This window comes from Styela clava, chromosome 12, assembly GCF_964204865.1.
Source record: "Styela clava chromosome 12, kaStyClav1.hap1.2, whole genome shotgun sequence".
In the NCBI taxonomy this organism is placed as follows: domain Eukaryota; kingdom Metazoa; phylum Chordata; class Ascidiacea; order Stolidobranchia; family Styelidae; genus Styela; species Styela clava.
Genome location: NC_135261.1, coordinates 6,190,534 through 6,211,252, shown reverse-complemented (window position 1 = coordinate 6,211,252; position 20,719 = coordinate 6,190,534). Strand labels below are relative to the sequence as shown.

The following is a 20,719-nucleotide window of genomic DNA, read 5'->3' as shown; positions in this document are numbered from 1 at the left end:
GACCTTGCCCATAACCTGTAAATTAAATCAATCTTATGATATATTTTAGGAGGCGAAGTTGCGCCGAAAGAGAAACCACGACGAGTTGTGGCACCAGAGTTTATTGTACCTTTGACCCCAGCACAAGCAGATGAAGGAGATTCAGTTACCCTGCGATGTGTAATTTCAAGCAGACCTACAGCTCAACTTTCGTGGTCTTTAAACGGCAAACCAATCCAATTCCCTAGAGATAATCTGTCGACAAATGTAGAGACCGATGAAAACATTATGACAGCCATTCTAACTATTTCAAAATCGACCCTGAAAGATAGTGGGTTGTACGAATGCAGCGCAAGCAACGAAGCTGGGACTGCATCGTCCAGTGCAAGTGTAGATATAACAAAGTCAAAAGAAATGTTCAAACGAGGTTTGAAGTTTGCCGTGCCAATCATCATCATCATCCCAATTGCCATAAGTAGGCTAATTTTAGGAGGGGGGTGTGAGCGTACAGGACAACGACTCAGATTATTGTATTCAAATAAAAGCTAGGATTACAATTTATTTGGAATATTTGCACTTTTTGATCACTAAATTAAGCTAGGCTACTTTAAGTAGTGGAGACTGAGATGTTAGTTGAGAATATTAACTTTTATAAAGCTTAGGTTTGCCATTCGATTAAAATCTTTGCACATTTGTTGATTAAGTCGACTTCTAATTGCATTATAATAAGTATAGATAATTGTCGGACTGACTGGGTATTAATACAACTGTCAAGGTTTATATAACGTTGCAGAACTACCGTAAAGTTATATTAACGATATCTATTTGTGACAATTTCGATTATGACGGCATTATTCATCTGACATGCTGAATAGGAATGTTCATGTTCATATCAGACATATCAGGTTAAAGTGCGCTAATGATTTGATTTCTGCGCGACTAACTACTTATCTATCTTCTATTCTATTGTGCTCGTGGACCCGTATGCATATAATGCAAGGATGCTGTAGCAAGAGTAAAGAAAACTATTCTAAGTGATTCAAGAGTCTTTTTGCACACTAAGACAAATAATATCTGTGTTAGTGTGCGACAAGACTCTTGAATCACTCAGGTTAAGGTGTTGTGGTTGAAATATATAGGTTTTCACCGCGAACCAGATTCATATTGAATGATTATGCGATCAGACCTACTAGATATTTCTAGTGGATTATTTACTATATTATAACTGTCGATTCGTTTGAAAACAGCAGTAGCATTGCGTTCGGATGCGGCCAAGTTTATTGGAACGGCTGAAATACCAGGAAATATGTTCAATCTATTTCCAGTCTGTTTATGACTGTAAAGGTATTTTTTATGCGTACAGTAAGTAGATCAGTATGCTATCAGAGTATAGTCTCAGGGGTGGACAAGGTTTCTGGACAAGGGGCCAAAAATTTTGCCCACCTAGACTGGCGGGCTATGTAAGTGTGACGTAAAAAATTACATTTCATATACAATATTCACAGCGGGCCAGATTGAATTACCCAACGGGCCGGATTTGGCCCGCTGGCTGTAGTTTGTCCATGTCAGGTATAGATGAACTAAACGCAATCGGCCAATACATAAAGAGCGTGTGACGTATCGCGCGTCGTTCAAAATGATCAGGCGGATCTAATTCTAACTTGACTAGACCGGAATACAACGTATATTCATGGTATGCAAACAATCTAGTCTTCAATGCAAGCATGTTGTATAACGCACTGGTAACCACGACCGCCAAGTAACTCGGTCTTCGCAATAATTTGCCCGGGAACCGTGTTTCATATAATGCTAGAATAAGGCTTAAATCAAGTAAGAATCAGCGGCTTTCGTTCTTTGTAAATCAGTGTACCAATTTAAACCCTCAGTGCAAAGTCATATTTTGTATCCGGATCAGATCATAGAGTTGAATATATCGGTATAGGACTAGATATAAACAAATGCTGTGCCGTAAGGTAAACCCACATCTAGCAACTGTGGGATTTCACCGAGATGTGATCGGGTAAGTTATTGCAAATGACTCCGATTGTCGATGGAATCTGTATCGTCCTGTACCGCATTAGGTGGATCGCAGAGCGTTTTCAAATGCATTCTCGAGTGCCGGAACGATTGTTTTTGACATAATTATTCTTTAGTATGTTAAGCAGTATCTGAAAACGAAGTAAAACATTTGTTAAATCTTAAAGTACGCTATCGACGTCACAGATTTTACTCATGTGCATGTTATCATTTTTCATAGCTTGATACTCGAATATTTTTCAAACTGACATTATACTCATATCCTTTCAGGGCTTTTTGAAACTACACAAGAGCAAGATGTCGCAGTGCAAGGTATTGAATTTTTTATCCAAATCATTTTATCTCGATCTGAAAATACATATCTTGTTATAGGCTCTACGTCGTCATCAAATTATCGTTCTTTATATTCTAATAGTAGTTTCGAAATCAATACCTAATACAGTACAATACATGCCCAGTCGTGCCAATTTTACCACTCAAACGGTCAACTTTGTTCGCATTAGTGCGGCCGACCAATACAATTCATTTTATTTTGGCTCTCGAAATCAACGTGGCAAGCGAAAAGCAAACTAAAAAACTATAAGCATGGTATCACGAGATTATTTTAGTATTTATTACAATCCAATTATATTTCTTCTTATATTTCATATTTTGTGAATTCGTGTGCATGTTTGTGCATTTTTTTTTTATTTGAATTGCTTCAAATTTTATCAATACATGCATCAGTGCATTCTTGTCGTTATGTGTGTGTATCTTCTTATCTTTCGTTCAAGCTACATTTACACCTTCTTTACCTCACAATATTGTCTCTATTTCTTATTTCTATCTGACATTTGTATTACCTCATTCATGTTTTTTCAATTTAGTTTATCAGTTTTTGTCAATTATACATTCATTTACAAATAGCTGGTATTTATAAAACTGTTGACCTAGAGCTGCTTTACATTCCATATCACAACAATGAATATACATCAGTTACACATATTTCATACATTTTCGACTATATTGTTTTTAGCACACTATCATATTTCTATAATTTTCTCTTTTTAAAAGTCATTACTCATTCCATATTCACTCGAAATGAAAAAGATTGATTCAAGTCAGGTATACAGCAAATATATATACACAGTTTTTTTCAAGTTATTTCTGAACATCTACTCTTTCTCTTTGATTTCCCTGCTTCTGGTAAGTCCTTACTGGTAGGGAATCTATTCTTAAAGGTACAAATAGGCTAAATATTGGAAGGTTAAAGAGGTAGCATTTTAGAATCAACTTTTAGTAAAGTATTTGTGCTGTGTATGTTTACAATAATGAATGATTTTCTATGTGTAATTAATTGAATGATAAGTCTAGTTATGAACAGTATTGCTCGTAGCAAGTTTGTTAAAGTAAAACTTGTTTTGCTGTTGATGTTGTAAATTCGCGTGTTGTGATATTGAATTGGATTTTCTACTCGCTTGCTAAACACCATCAAACCAACTCTAATTTCTTTGTACAAAACGGCAATACAGGACACATATCGGAGTCTCATCAAAGTAATCTACAGATTAAGAATTCGGAGGAATCTCTCAGTGTCTCGTCTTACGAAGAAGACGAAAACCAAACGGACGAGAACGGCGAAACATTGCTTGTGACGAGCTCCATGACCGGCAAAGAATTCACAATCCGAAGATCTGAAATTACGAAACTCGCCAAAGAAAACTATTTTTCTCATTCGAAGTTCGATCCATCGTTGCCAGATACCCCTATATTATTGAGGTGATAACTTTGAACTCGTTTTTTAAATAAAATATTAATTACTTACACTCAAAAAATCGTTCCAAACCTATTGTAATTAACCTATTATTGTAACCTAATTATTTCGAATCGTCACTCAAATTTATCAAGGGCGCGCCCAAGTTCATGGTATATCAATAGCGATAAAAAGACGCACAACCTCACATTCCGCAACGCAAATGCCTTCTACGCGATCTCCTGAAGTTAGCGCTTAGTGCAGCATATTCTAGTATGCATTGCATATTGTGAGTGTTATTTTAACAAATTCGCTCTCCTGACTTCAAATATTTATCCTTTTTATTTGCAGAAAAAAGAAACCAGACATAGAGGAAGATTTAATCCGACCTGCGTTCACGCAAAAGCTTAAACCCGTTACCATAGAAACGGATGACACAGCTGAATTGATGTGCCGATTCATTGCGGCTCCAAGGCCAGAAATTATGTGGTTTTGTAATGGGGAAGCTATAAAGGTTGGATTACTATTATATTCAATTATTTCTCAATTTTATATTTTTATGTTTTGCACACATTCAAACAAGTCTTTGAACAAGACACTCTACAAGTTGATAGAAATATAGCGTGTTTTAGAATAAAGTCTTAAAATTCTTTAATTGCACAATTGAAAAGAGAATTTATCGATACCATATATTGCTTTGGTCCTCAATGATGGATTAAATGGAGTAAAAATAACTAAACAATTACTGATTAAAAAACAATAAACCTGGTTAAGATATATTGAGAACTGACTTAATAACAAAATTGAAACGGTAAATGGGCTTTATGGACACCCTGTATGTTAATTGAGTGATCGAATCTTTGTTGATATGTTATAGCTTACCCTATACAATCGATAAAAAGAGGGAAACGGGGTTACGCATGAACATAATTAATTTGTGAAGCCAATACACTCTGGCACCCTGGCTCATTGCTCAAAATCACGATTCGAAAACTATATTTATCATCTCAAGGTATATTAGAATTACGATATATATTATGTAAATAAGAGCTAGGTAAGGCTTTCCGTAACATCTGAATTTCGCGTTTTTTTAGTTTTCGCAAACGAGAAGACTTCGCGAAATATCAGTATATAGATTATAGAATATAAGTGAATATCCCCCCTGCACATAGATTTCAGTCCCTTTACACAACTTGATGTAAAATAGGCGAACAAAATTAGTTACCTCCCTATTGGTACACATACTTCTGGAGCACAAAAAAATATATATATATATATGTTATAAAGTGTGGCCTCAGAGTGCTGACTTATTTAGTTGTATGTCTCATTCCTGTAATTAATTTCGTTTTTTCTCCAGATTTGCGGCAGAATAAAAGTCACAATCGAACGCGACATGTTCTCCTATTTCGCTCTACTTGAAATTCAAGAATGCCAATCTCGAGATGCCGGCCTTTATCAAATCATCGTCCGTAACAAAGAAGGAGAATGCCAATCTACAGCTAACGTCGACGTGACAATTTCTGGAAATGGACCCAGAGTACCAAAACTCAACTTAGAAACATTGGGAGATCCCCCTAAGAAAACTCGATTGAATTCAAATGGTTCTCCCAGAATGCCATTTTCTGCTAAACACTACCTCGAAAAAGCTAGATGCAGAGAAGGCAGATCACAAAGCTTGCGTGAAGACTTTCGACGAACTCGGTCATTCGAGACGCCTTTAACAGGCAGCAGACGATCGACCTTATCAGCTGAAAACGCTAGTTTTCGTGCATCCTCTATGAGCAACTTATTACGAAACGGTACTTTCCCTTTGCGTGGTAGACGCGCAGACAGTATTTGTAGTAGCGGGGATGGCCAAACTATCCACAACATGGCGCCAAAGAGCGAAGTCAGCTCTGTTTCCATGACTCCCTCGTCATCAACCCTACGTCAATCAAATCACGTTGAGTCACAATTGAATACCTATTTAACCGGTCATAGCCGGTTTAGCGACGAAACACGATCGTACTCTTTAGAATTACCGGATTTTGATGCTTCGAGCGACATTGTGACTCATTCCACCGCCAGCACAAGTGGTGTATTCATGATGGACGAATCTATAGGTAGCCGCCGGTCATCTCTATCCGGTAAAAAAGAAGCTCCGGTTATTGTAGACTCGTTACCAAATATCATGAACGTTGTATCCGGTAATCAACTCTCACTCATGTGTAAGGTAACCGGTCGACCCAAGCCAAAACCGGTGTGGCTTAAAGACGCAATCATGATTCCTGAGAACTCAAAAACATATTTATTTGACGAAACTGATCTATCAGGATCCGGTAATACCGGATACGTTTTCTCGTTAATGGTGAAACAAGCCACTTCAAATGAATCCGGGGTTTACACGTTCTCAGCCCTCAACGTTGCCGGTGACGTATCATCTACCGTGAAAGTCAATGTCAGCGCTAATAAAGGTAAGAAAAATTCAACTTTTTGATGTCGATGTTTCTTACCATGCATGCTTTGTGTCTCTGCTTTTCCTTTTATTTTTTCCTTGACTTCAACTTCTCTTTATGCCATACTCGATCCGTGAATATATGAATCACACATCGCGAATCGCATTTTACCAACGTTGCGATGGGAAGGATGCATGATAAATTGTTTAGTTGAATTCGTGCTGTTGAGGTTGGGTGTTTATTGTTCTGGGTAAAAAATTGCTGCTAATGGGCCAGTCGATTTCATATTTTTGGCAAAGTCCCGGCCAGTAGACCTGAATGGATACTCCTGAAGTATGTGCATCAAGATGTCGCATAACCTGAACCCTAACCTGGTACACAAACTGAGTTCAGGGTGTGCGCCATCTTAGTGCGCATACTTTAGGAGCTCCCCTGAATGTCCTGGTTATGCAGTATGACAGTCATAAATATGTTTTTATTCGATATTATTACAAAATTGCTATATTTTTTAACGGAGGCAGTTGATTTCCCACTGACTTGCAACTCTCTTCACTAGTTCAGATGGAGGGACAAATTGCTATGTCATAGTTATGATATGAAGTATGAACTATACGTTGATTTATCATCCAGCCTTGCAGTACCAGTGCAGACGCGAAACATTCGTGTTCAAACATTGGAGCGTTGCTCTTTTGTAATTTTCAGTCAGCTAGTCTTCATATTTTGCATGTTTTATTGCGTTCTGGAATGCAGGAGTAAAATTTTATATTTGAATGAGGCGATACATTTATATGGTAAATCACTGCATGTTGGAGTTTGTTCGTGTTATGAAAAACGCACGAAGCATGGATTCGAATTATCGAGTGAAAGCTGTAGTGTTTGCACGGAATGAGGATGTTCACAAATTAAGGTAATTTTTACATCTTTTTTAAAAGTTAATACCGACCAATCAAATTTGATAATACACATAATAAATATCCTTTAGTAAACTGAATGTATTCCGGTATTGTACTCATAGAGGTACTAATTTTTTGTCAACTATTTTGGTCAATTCCAACAAAAAATAAATTATCCGTTTTTTTTTCACGTAAGCGACTTTTAAACGTGCCTAAATAATAGTGAATTTACTCATATTCTCGGAAGACCTCGAAGCTAAGATATAATATAATAAATATGAAAGCCATTGTTTTGAGATTTTGCTCAATCCTAAAATTGTTGTTTTTTTGAATCATCCATTTGCACGAAGCATGTTTGATGCATAAAGCAAGCTATACGTCGGCAGCTGACATTTGAAACTAAATAGCCAACTATATTTTACAGGAATGTACAAGAAAGAATATGCGACAGTGCACACCGACAAACAAAAACTCTCAAATGATGGCGTGAAGACATTAGCGGCAAATTCGCTATCGCAGACGACATCAGCTGACTTATCGTTTACACCCTATTATGATGTAACAGCACTCAATGAGAAATGCATAACTTCGCACTCTCCGGCGATATATAAGGGAGACTCTGACATCGGAAAAACGTCATTCAGCTTCAGCACAGCGAGCAGTGAACATCATCACAGAAGGAAATTAGAAAGACAAGTTACAGAACCAACTTTTAAAACATCGGTGTTTATAACTTTAACTAGCAATGATAGATCACTTCAAGTGCCAGCATCTCGGGTGGTACGTTCACTCAGCTTTGATTCACAATGTCGAGAATCACATAAACAGAAGGTTAGCGATTTTGGAAGGGACATTGGTAAAGGCCAGAGAAGTTCGAGTCACTTTGATCTAAGTAATGATATACATAGACGATTTTCTGCGCCTGTAAAATATGGCTGCGTGAAAAAAGTACCTTCGTTTTGCAATGTTTTGGAGAAAGCCTTTCCAAATCCAGACTGTAAGTTTCAACAAGCTAGTTTTGACACAGACGACGTTAAATTTGACTGTGCAGTTACTAGTGACATCAACAACACAGTTTTGGATCGTAATTCAAACGAGGTTGTTTTCGAGGATACTGATGCCTTCGATTATGAAAGACGTGGTTCTTATCCTTCATTTTCCTACCCTCTACCAGACCCCGGATATGAGGACTTGCAAACGGATTCGACATCAATATCAGGCAGTTTGTGGTCTTCATCAAACGGCACTGGGTCAGAGTTTAATGAAGCAGTAATTCGAGAATTGATTTCCAGTACCGGTATTGACGAACAACGCGTTAGTCCGAAGGAGATCTTCAGTCAATATATTTTAAAACAAGGAAATAGTGATGAAACCTCGCAAAGCGTAGAGGCGGATAGTCCCAATTATGATGATGGGACATTGAGGCGTCAATGTTCCTACTCGGCGTTCAAAGACGAATTACAGAGAAATGCTCAAAACAGCAGTACTCCGTCGTCTTCGCCGGAAGATGGCGCTGCTCATCAGAGTAATCGACGATTTTCTAACTTTTTTGAACTTGTATCAAACCTTGATCCGAACAGCTCGCCTGAATCATTTCAAAGTGCTGAAAGTGAACCGAAACAACCAGAAAAAACTGAGCAATGTAATAATGTTATCGCTGAGGCAATAGAATTATGTTCGGATGTAAACGCTACTATTGGAAACTTGAAGGAAATACTAGGAATCACAGAAAGCAATGAAGAAATTTGCGAGTTAACAAGACAATTTTTAAGCCAAGAAACCGACGCATCAAAATTCTATCGACAAGCATTCGGGGAAGATTTAGTGAATGAAACTTCACCAAAGCAACATCATATCGTAATTACCCCACCACAAGAAGATAGGTCAGAAAACGATGTTAATTCAGCAAACAATACAGACGTCATAGATGCACAAGGGTGAGTAAATTTGCACATTTGACCTATGGGTTAAGTTTATTGATAACATAGGAAGTATTAGTAAATAATACTTTTATTCAAATGGCATTTTATTCTTAATATATATCGTTGAATTACCACCAATGTTATGTTACCATATCGAGTCCCACTTCATCAACGGTTCACACTTGTGACATTTGACCCGAAGAATAATTTTAGTAGGTTTCTTAATCAATTGGTTAGTGATTAAACTTAGATCATGACTTGAACATAATTTAAGTAAATTACTGAAGGCATTACGACGATGCGCGACCTGAGTAGTAGGATTCCAGTATTCCCAAATTCTGCAGACAAAATATAATACGCTATTCCGTCTTCTCAAATTTAAGAAATCCTTACGTCACTTTTCTACATATCTGGGCTTACTACTTTATAGCTGTTTTCCTGAGCGTATTGACACGAACCGTTCTGAGTCTCGCGTCCATTGGTACTAGCTAATGCAGTGGTTTCCAAATGGGGGCCAAGGTGGTACAGAACAATTGGAGGGGGCTACCATACTGGGCGCAATTCTGATTTTACTTGTCCTTTTACAAGGGATCTCCCCGTTCTTCCCAATTTCATAGGTTGATGAGGTTGTTTGACAGTGTGTTTTCCCTTTGTTGAGCATGAACTGTTTGAACATAATAAGATTTAAAATCTAACAATCAAAATAACACTATAAATACCACTGGAATGATGAACAGGGGTCTATGAGTACGGTAGGGGGTCACGAACCATAAAAGTTTAGAAACCATTGCAATGCGTAGTTCCACGCTATATTCCTTTATAATACCAGTAGGTCTTGGAGCTCAATCTCTTTTTTTGAGTGAGTGCGGATAACTTTGCTCTGAGCAAATTTTATTGAATATTAAATGCCGATATATTTCTTTATTTTCATTTTTTTGTTTTTAAATTTTTATTGTTAGTATAATATTAAATTCGAATATTATTTTTCAGGTTTACTGATGAGACCACAGATGAACCGCATGCATTTTCAGCGTACAAGTACAGCATCCCTGGAGATCAAGAAGATATTCTTGAGCCTGCATATGAAATAGCAATACATCGTGATTCAGAATGTGGAATAATTTCCGAATCCACCGTAATAAAGTTGACTCAAAAAGAAAGTAGTACAGTAAACCAACATACCGAAAACACTTTGCAGAGTATATCTAATGCTGTATCAGTTGCTTTACATACCTCTGAAGCACCTAGAACAAGTGAAGGTCTACAAAGTGAAAATGTATCTGAAAATCTCAAAGAAGTCGAAGAACCGCATCCTTTGTCTCCTGATGCATATTCTGAACCGTGGTCTCCAGAATGTCCAGACGAACTTGACACTCAAGAAAGGATTGATTCACCGCTCATTACAGAATACAGTATAAGTTCTGATGAAGGCGAAGCTGAAATTTCCTCACCCCGAATACTTAAAAGCGATGAGATTACTCAAATCAAAAATGTATTTTCATTCGCTCAAACAAATGAAACCACTGGCGATGCAGAAGAAATTAAATCACCAACTAATGAAAAAATACTGAATGCTGAAATATCGAGAGTTTTGGGATTTGATTCAACGACCAGCGATAGTGAATTCACAGATGTTGAAAGCGTCACAAACACATCTGATAAAGAATTTGAGTCATTTATTGCTTGTCCAAATGCTCGACTTCACGACGCCAAAAAGCGTCGAGGATCAGGTGACGCGTCAGACATTATGTCGAGAATCACACCTCCGCGAGATGTCGGTATGGAGCATAAGGAGAAACCAATGGCCAATATGTCGCAACCAAAATCCGACAAGGAGTATTTAAAAGTTACAAATCATATCGAAGTACCCGCATTATCACCTATTATGGAGGAAAACTCAGATAACGAAGCTTATTCGGAACATGATACTGAAATTAGAGAATCAGTTTTAATCGACACTGACACCTCAAAATCTCCAGACAAGCCAGTACTAAGCTTTGACGATATTGAATATCGATGTCCAACACCTAAAGACCTGTCTCCCATTATAGAGGTTGATGAATTTGAATATACTGATAATGAGTATCATTCTGCGAACGAAAGAGACGATTTCAACAAAGTTAAAATGTTACTTAGCTCTGAAAACGATATTGTCGATTCAGCCGACTCGCTCGCTTCTTTTGAAGCTAATGAAAGACTACTACAATCACAGGAAAGTACTACTAAGACGCTAAACATCGTCGAGCCAAGAATTCTGAATCTTTCAGCGGAAAAACTAAGAGGCAAGCTGACGCCTAAAAATTCTTTTGACGAGGATATAACCCACAGATCGTTTCTTGGGCGGCCTCTAGTGTTTAAAAATGGAACTCTGAGCCGCGGTTCGAGTGTGGAATCAGAATATCATTCATCGTCGGAGTCTAATCCGAAACCGACCGTTGGTCAAAAATCCTCTTGCTCAAGCGAGAGTAACTATTCCACTCCGAGAGGATCGGACAGTAGTTCTGGTAACGAGCACGTTAAAGGTGAAGAGATCGGAATTGAACCACTTGCGTGCAACATATCACAAAGTAGTGCGAAAAAAGAATCAGCAAACGTCGGCTCGTGTTTAAAAAAACTCCACCGTGACTGGTCACGTGACTCCGGTACCACCGTGGAAGATATCGGTAGCGATGACTCGGACGATACCGTAGATGCAGTAGCAGCCACGATATTAGACTCAGATTATTGTAATGACATTTGTATTTTTGAGCGCGATGCTTCTGAAGTCCTCGAAGAAGAATCTGTTGCCTCCAATGCTGATTCATACACAAGCGCTTGGAGTGCAGATGACGTTTTCGTACATGAAGACGATGTAATGTCCATTGCAACAGAAACAGATGTGTGTTTGGAATATATGTCGTGCCATTCCGGAGATTTGGAGTCGGAAACCGGATTTAAAACTCCGACTGGTCGAGATTCGATAACTTCAAATTTTGCGACCCCAGTCGGAAGGAGGTCATATGCCGGTGATTCGGATAATGATTCTGATCGCACGATGACTCCGGATATTGAGAGCGCAAATTTGAAAAATAATTCATCGGGACATTCCGCTAAATCTAGTGGTAGAGGATTTCAGACTCCGCCCACTTTCAATGTCGTAATTCCACCAAAGTTTATTGGGCATAGACTCGATCGTTTGTCGTTTAAAGAAGGAAAAATAGGAAAAATCAAATGTTCTGTGGTCTCTTATCCATCTGCTAAAATCGCTTGGTACAAAGATGGCCGATTGCTAGAAATATACGATCGCATATCTCACAGCGTAGTAACGAGCGAAGAAAATGGTTTGGCACAAGCATGGCGACCTCCTTGCCTTCCATCACAGCTGGACGCAGCGTTACTGGAGAATGACTTGGATGTCCATTACGTATTGACCATCGATAAAATACGTAAAAGCGATGCAGGGGTGTATATTTGCAAAGCGTGGAGTACAGTCGGCGTGGCAACAAAAGTAACGCGCATTGAAGTAGACGACCATACCCCGAACTCAGGATGAATTAATTAGTCCTACAGTCATAGTACGGAGATCTACATGGCGTGGTTTATATTGTCGGAATCTAAAAAGACCGTTTGACATTGCGCCCGGGAATGGGCTGAGAACGTTATCGAATTGAAAACACTGTAGACTGATTATGCATTATTTTTCTATATATATTAGGCTATTTGATTTTTATCGTTTTATTTAGACGAAACTATATTATATTTTGCATGAAATTTTTGTAACTCTCAATATTATGCATTTTTGTGTGTTTCAATTCTAGGAAAAACTGAAGATTCGACAAGTCTGACTGTGATATCAGCTGGCCTGTCTCTTCTGCAGTCTCTCAATGGCGGATCCGAATTGCCGGTTACCCCCAAAATGGACGTACTTTTATCTCACCCAACAATGACCACAAAGGGTGGTGTACATTCACCGCCAGCTCGGCGTCGTCAGCTCACCAGGAAGCCGACATTTGAAATTCCACTGAAAGACTCCTCAGTCGGAATTGGACAGCGTGCCGAGTTTTCTGCTTCGGTAAAAGGAAATCCACTACCGTTGGTTACATGGTTTGCTGATGATGTGCCCATCAGAAGCGGGTCTGTTTATCGCTACATCAAGGATGGCGATAAACATATACTAATGATACCAAATGTGAAGTTAAACAGCGGGTATGTAATTACATGCAAAGCAGTCAATCAACATGGTGAAACGACAAGTACCGCAAAGCTTACTGTTATCGAAATAACCGACGTAACCGTAAAAACGAATGAACTAACAATTGAAACTAAAAGTGAAGTAGAATTTGACGAAAGAATGGAAATTGAAGATGTTGTCGATTCCCAATTGAGCAAATCAGAATTAGAAATCACAAATGCGTCGGAAACAACTTACACTCAGTTTCAGTCAACAATTGAGTTGAATCGAAGTGAAATTTCAGCTACGCTTGTTGAAGACACCACTGTAACTATATTAGAAGGATCTATGCTATCAGAAACGACATTTCCTAGCATTGAAGGCAAAATACCGACCCAATATTTTGGCTCACTCGAAACGTCCATCGAAAACAGATTTACCCGCGATTCTTTACTCGTTTCACCGACCAGAAGAAGCCCAAGATTAGTTCGATTCAGTGAAGAAAGCTTGTTACAAGAATATCCAACCATATACAGCGATTCTAGCGAACTGTGTAGTGAAACATCATCAATTGCAAGTCTGAGAAATATATCGGTTCTAAAAGATTCGGAATGGATGGACGAGGTTCGAAAACTAATACGCGAAGAAATCGACAAACGTGAAAAGCTCATGGAGCAAAGAGTTGTGGAAAAAGTATCCGACGAAACACAAACGAGCATAAAAGTTGAATTTGAATCAAACTCGCCAGCATTTATAAATCCTATCCGGGATTGCTTTATAACAGCAGGCGAAACGGCACATTTTGTTTATATTTTGAATGCAACTCCACCCGCTAAAGTTACTTGGCAAAGAAATGGCGTAAATATCACTCAAAGTGGCGACAACATTGGAATTATCGAAGACAATGATGCCGGTTGTTTACTTATCAGCGGCGCAAACCTCACACATAGTGGAGTGTTCACTTGCATCGCAGAAAATGAATATGGGAGCACTAAATGTTCGGCAAAATTGATGGTATCACCAAATGCACAAAAATTCACAAAAAGTACGTCTACCTTTGAGGAAAGTGGGATTTTCAATCAAACTGACCGGCAATTTCGAAGCCAAGAATCGCAAACATTTTTAGCAACTGCTAACCAATCCTCAGAATGTGCGACTGAGCCGACGCGGGAAATAAACGACAACGAGACAGGAGAAGGTGGGAAATTTCTCGGTCGTTGCATAAGCCGACACGTCACCCAACACGTGCAAAAATTGCTTTCGGACTGGCGCGAAATTGGCACCGTTTTTGCTTGGCACTCGCCTGTTAGCACATCTGTTTGTAAACAAACTGTTTAATATGTACTGTAGCTAGCACAGTTAAGGATCGTTAAGCTGTAGTGCAGTTATAGGAGTATGGAGTATTATATATTTTAAATATTGTTGTCTTATGTATTGACTATGCGCCGTAATCGCCAAACCTAAATCGTATCTTCGGCGTGAATGACTGTTTTGTTGGTAACTTTCGTCAAAATGAAAGTTATATCGCATTCAGCATTATATAGCTCATATTTGGATTATTTTATCAATTGTAATTTCTCTTGCAAACAAAATTCGGAATCGCGAAGAACTTTTGTCCAGATAAGCAAACCTAACACAAATTCGAATATTTGGTCATTCAGTGTTTGACACACATCACTGTATTTTGAGTAGCAAAATTAGTTACCTTGATATACCTGGCCACCCTAGGTTTAGGTCCTTAATAGCCACTGTGTCACATAATATGCAATATCATTAAACGCAGCACTTGTTTTTTCACGAAATATAAAAACTAGTACTAAGTCTTAATTTATCACGTTATGCATGCTTATATAAAGTATAGAATATATATATGGTTATTTTAGTTATACAATCTAATTTCTATTCAGCAATTTTCGAAACAAGACTGTCGGTCGGTCAAGCTTAAATTTCCGACTCGCAAAGATTTTGAATGGTACTAAAGTTTAAGTAACTAAAAGATTTTTGATTAATTGAAATAAGTCTCGCCTACGAGATTCGGATACGAGCTTAAATGGATTGAGTTGCTGATTCGCGGTTGGTGTGAATCAATTTTCGAAGTTATTTCTCGCATCTACTTTTCCTTTCATTTCACTTTTCGGCGCTCCAGAAGTATGTGTACCAATATGGAGGTGACTAATTTTGTTCGCCCACTTTACATCAAGTTGTGTAAAGGGACTGAAACCTATAGGCAAGGGGTATATTCACTTGGCTAACGCAGACAGTCCCGAACTCGTAATAGAACTACAATAAGGAAAAATCGGAATAAAATTATGTCCTAACCTGGTACACATACTACGGGAATGCACTTTTCATCTGTCTATGCTTCGTTTTACACTAATTTCTCTTTTCACGTTTTCTGCTTCTACTAACGCTTATATATGCTTGTTATTCATTTTCGTATTCACATTGATAATATTACACTCAACTGCATTTTCTTTCCCATGGCTCATTTCTCACTATCTCGCCATTACCATATGCACATGACTAAGTGTGCCTTGCCTGCCCATCCATCATTTGCCATTTCCCACTGAATGCCCATCCCCATCCATTGCTTCGTGTCTAGGCATGAACACGCTCCACTGTAAATGTTTACTCTGCTTGCAAATCTAATCATTTTCTTTTTGTTTTCTACCTCTGCATATTTTTACAATAAAAAATTAAACAAATTAGAAGAAAAGTTTGAAGCACCAAGTTTTACGAAGAAATTGGAACCTACGAAAACAAAACTAGGAAAGAAAGTAAGTCGATTTATTCTGTTTACACAACACCATAATATGTGACACAAATTGCGTAATATACTTCATATCATTGCACTTGAATTGAATTCCAAAGCTTGCTTATAAATAGTTAATTTCATTAGGGATACCCAGCGATCCCGGGGTATAATGCGTATACCTTTATTTATGTAAGAGTTATCAAACGTCGCGAATCTCTAAATTTGAACATGTACAATGCGACACAGTTTGGCTAAAGCGGGTCTCTCTATCAGCCCCGGAATAAAATGTTCAAGCATGCCCCATTTTACTTCTCATAACAAGAAAATCGTTTGCTCGTTATGTATAATTAACAATTTCTAATAACGGCTGGATTATTCAGACTAGTCACGATTACGCAACGAGCTCGATGGTGAAAAAATTGTTACAACTTATACTGCAGTCAATTATTTAGTCAAAAATAAAACGCTTTTCTAAACTAATCAAAAGTATAACAATTATTGTGTTCAATTTCAGGTACGATTAGAGTGCGAGTTAACCGGATCATCACCGATCCAGGTTACCTGGTCAAAGGACGGTGTTAAACTGTCCAAGTCAAAACTCGTCTCCACCGACGAGTCTTCTCCATTCGTCGAATTTCCGGATATATCGCTCAGGTGAGTTGTTTTCATAAGACGCCCCGAACAAGGCCATGTACAGGTGGCAGCTAATATCTAGTGATGTGCAAGGCACTAACTACTATTGATTAAAAGAGCGGAATCTTCCTGGCGTGGCATTGTCAACCTAATTTATCACACCCTGGGTGAAGTTATGGGCATTAGATTTGAACCAGAAATGTGTCACCAACATGCAAACAGTCTAATCAATGCTTTGATCGCGGCGAGTCCGTCGCGGCGCAGGTTTTTTTCTTCAAGTAGCTGAAAGATAGCTATAATCCCTGAAATGTGCTTTAATGGTTATACTAATCTCTCGGTTTGAATGAGTGTATAATTTATCGGTTCACATCATTTGACAAACCTATTTTACCAATCGTTATCAATTCTCCTCATATTACGTCAATTGCATCGAAGAGGACTGCGTTAATATATTTACAATTGTGCGTTTGCAAACACAGTTAAGTCGAGGCCATCGCGCCGAAGGTTTGGGCGACTTTTTTTTTTCTTCAAACAACTGAAATATATTGCATACCAATTTCTCAGTTCAAATGAGTGTATAGTTAGTTAATCAGTTAACACCATTTGACAAGCAATTAACTCCATTTGACAAGCCTTTTTATCAATCGTTGTCAATTTGCCCCATTATACGTTAATCACATCGAAGAGGCTGTACGCGTTGGTATGGGTGAATTTTTCGTTTTCGCTTTCGCCAGCGAGCGCTTTCACGTCAGCGAGGCTGGTAGATCAGTATTGTCGGCCATCTTTATACTTGGTATTTGCGATTTTCGAGTAGTAACTTCATTTTTATCATCGTGTCGTATGCATCATCGCCCGCCACCTAGATAATTGGTTGCCTAATCTTCGTTTTTAATAATTTAATTTGCCATTTTCCATTTGCAGCGATTCTGGAACATACTCGATCATGGCCAAGAACAAATACGGTGTTGCGACATGCTCTGCATCATTGATTGTAGAAGGTCCGTAAACAGTGATCGGTTTTGCTTTGAGTTATATTGCATGGTTCAGTTATAAGGTTCAACAAAGCACGACTGCATTACCTCACTGGTACATTTGTTACAACGGACTTTACTCTGGTGGCTGTATATTCATAGTATTCGATATTTTTGTACACAAAACTTAAGTTTGATCACAATGTTACGCTGGAAGAACTGAACTTGCTTTCTTACCAATAACTGCCCCAGTATTATAGTCTTAGTTTTATGAAAGAAAGATCGTTATGTTGATTAAACTGCACTTTTATTTTTATTTTGCATGCTTGTTTTGTTGCTTGTTCAGATATTTTTATTAAATGTTTCCACTTTATCAGCATGATCGTTTCTCACCATATTCGACAAATTTCAGTTTATTGGAATGTAGCAAATATTTTCGAAAGCTACGATAATACTTGATTTGGTTGTGACTGGCATCCACTGTAACAGATTCACATATATTTTTTCAACACTATTTTTCTATTTTATTCTTTATATTAAAAGCCATTAATATATTATTTGTAAAGTTCTTGCCATATCTGTTTTTATATATATACATTATTCAGACGTAGCCTGTCATGATAATTATATAGAAAAATATATTTTAAATTACAATTTTACGAATTTAGTAAAAAGGAAGACATATATGACGTAATTTGTCACGTGACTCGGATTGTTAAATACATTGGTTTACCCACTGGACTTTCTGCCTTAAAAAATAATACTGAAGGCAAGTTAAATGTATGATTAAATGAGAAATAATGTAAAAATTTACTTATCTTCGTTTTACACTGAGCTTATGTTATTACATTAGACTTTTCTTTTGTAACGGTGACGGGAATGTATAGGTTACTGGTGTTCTCATGCTTGCACTTTATTTGCATGATTTTGTTTTACATTTGTTGAATGTTGCACGTTTTATTTTCTTGCAATAAACTCTGTATATTATTAAGTTACTTTGCTATTTATCCGCGTTTCATGAAAGATCGCTAAAATGAATTTTCGTCTGCAGTTGGATTATACCTGAATTATTTTGAAGTAAAATGGACCTTTTCAGGTTTACCACGACACCAAACTAGGACATCAAAGTCTTTCTCATAAATATTCGACTGTTTAAAAAAAATTGAATTAGTTTTCGTTTTCTAAAATTTGATTGGTTACTGGAAAACTTGCTTCTGCCAAATTCTGCGCACAACATTGATTTGATGCTGCATTGATAAACGTGTTTTTATTGCGGCATCAGTTGCAAATTTTCTGGCAGAATTGTCAAGTTTTTAATCGTGCGCAATCGTAATCTTGCTCAAGATGACGCATTAAAAATGTAATTCAATTATCGAATCAGGCATTTAAATGAACCTGTTACGATACTGGTTTCGAATATATGTTACGGTTTTGTTCGTTAGGTATTGCACCCGAGTTTGTTGTAAAACCAGACGCAGGAACTGCCAAGTATGGAGAATCCTTCACGTTCCGAGCTAAAATCACCGGGATACCAGAGCCGGACGTGCGCTGGGAGAAAGAGGTAATCATTTAAATCCAGGTTTATCAACTTAATCGTCGGGCACAAAAGCAAGGAACTCGTTGTTTTCTCGACATGTTTATTCTGTTTTTGCAAAATACTGAAGTCATATATGCCCCGTAACAATGCGTGGATGGCGTGAAATGTCGATATGTCTATGCCCTAAAAGACAAAATTTATCAAGGTTTACTTAAAGTTTCAAATTGCTTTTCCAATTTTATTAGGAAGGCACATACACCGTTCCAAATTCTAGGCGTCTTTGGTCTACATTTTGAAAATTCCGTAAATGCTTACTAGAAGGACATACTAATTATGAAAGTTTTCTTCATAAACGTGGGTTGAGGGCCAACAAGGCTGTGCTGTGAGTCAGATGTCGCATTACTTTTGAATGTATTCGATCTATAGTGATAAAAAGATTTTTGAATGACGAGGAAATTTATCCCCCGTTACAGTACTATGGTCGTTCATGCTCGCCCACAATTCAAAGCTTCAATTTAGCTGTGACGTAAATTCCACCGACTAATTTCAAATATATTGATGTTGTATGCTTTTATCGTGTGCATTACATAGTTGTACACAGTTGAGGTTATTTTACGATTAATGGGACAAATAATTTAATTTTACACTATTCAATGTAAATAACGGAGCACAAATCTAAAATATACAGCTGTTTGATTACATCTTCCACTCTAGTATATGTTTATTTACGGCCCTTTTTTATGTCAAGCTTACTTTGATTCAGCAAATTCGACCAAATAGCTTCAATTTCACCGGTGACTTGTACTGACGTGACCGTCACCTTTAGCTTATTGCAGGAATATGCTATTACGCTTTGACCAAGCACTGAAGCCGCTGTGCCCATTTTAACTAGCTTTTAAAACCAGTTCATTTGGAAAACGCACAAATTTTCTTGTTCAGAACAAGATGCTAAAGCCATCTGATCGAATATCCTTGGCACACGATATTGGAACTGACGAATATACCTTGACAATCTCGAAGTTAACAGCTGGTGACGCTGGCGTGTATGACTGCATCGCTGATAATCCAGCTGGAGAAACGAGATGTCGAATATCACTGCTCGTTGAAGGTAAGCTTGAAACTGACGCGCAATGTTTCACTATTAAATAGTGCCAGTTCGTTATAAGCTATTATGGCGAATTTGACAGGAATAGGCGGGTAAACCGACTAGATGTTTTTCAATAGACTGTGTCATTTGATCACGCTATGCGGAGGCTTCACACACAATATTCATTTTGGGGGAGCTGACTCTGATGACCGTGTCGTCGTTTCGCTCCCCCCCAGTCTATACCGAAAAACTTTACGTATGTTGTTGTATATCTTTTTATTGTTGCAATGCTTCTTTTTTTCTGGTAGACGAAAAATAAATCTCCTTCTCTCTCTTGAATTGCAACGTATCTACCGAGAAACGCAAACCGTGTTTACAGTGTATTACGCGATTAAAAATGCGCAAGTTAAGAGTCGATAATGTGTGATTACAAATTGGCGGCGAAATTTTCACTTAATATGGCATATCCAAATTCGACGAATCGGACCTGTTGATCGCCGTTTCTCATTAACAAATTTAGGACTATTGATTTGCTATTAAACTTTGAATACTTATCTTATTATTAATAATAGACGATACGTTTCCAAA

The 20,719-nt window shown here is 37.8% G+C and overlaps 2 protein-coding genes across 2 annotated transcripts in view; both read left to right on the top strand.

The window, feature by feature from the left end:
- LOC120330499 (titin-like) overlaps positions 1-20,719 on the top strand; it is a 281,688-nt gene that overhangs the window by 125,852 nt on the left and 135,117 nt on the right. The window contains exons 104-112 of the mRNA XM_078118750.1: positions 2,287-2,328; positions 3,528-3,774; positions 4,100-4,262; positions 5,106-6,201; positions 15,858-15,925; positions 16,418-16,557; positions 17,458-17,534; positions 18,950-19,068; positions 19,984-20,152. Coding sequence (XP_077974876.1) covers positions 2,287-2,328; positions 3,528-3,774; positions 4,100-4,262; positions 5,106-6,201; positions 15,858-15,925; positions 16,418-16,557; positions 17,458-17,534; positions 18,950-19,068; positions 19,984-20,152 — 2,121 coding nt within the window. The remainder of the gene's footprint in view (positions 1-2,286; positions 2,329-3,527; positions 3,775-4,099; positions 4,263-5,105; positions 6,202-15,857; positions 15,926-16,417; positions 16,558-17,457; positions 17,535-18,949; positions 19,069-19,983; positions 20,153-20,719) is intronic.
- LOC120330501 (titin-like) lies at positions 12,536-15,069 on the top strand. The gene has a single exon (XM_039397469.2). It carries the CDS (start codon positions 12,894-12,896, stop codon positions 14,484-14,486), a length of 1,593 nt encoding a protein of 530 aa, XP_039253403.2. The 5' UTR covers positions 12,536-12,893; the 3' UTR covers positions 14,487-15,069.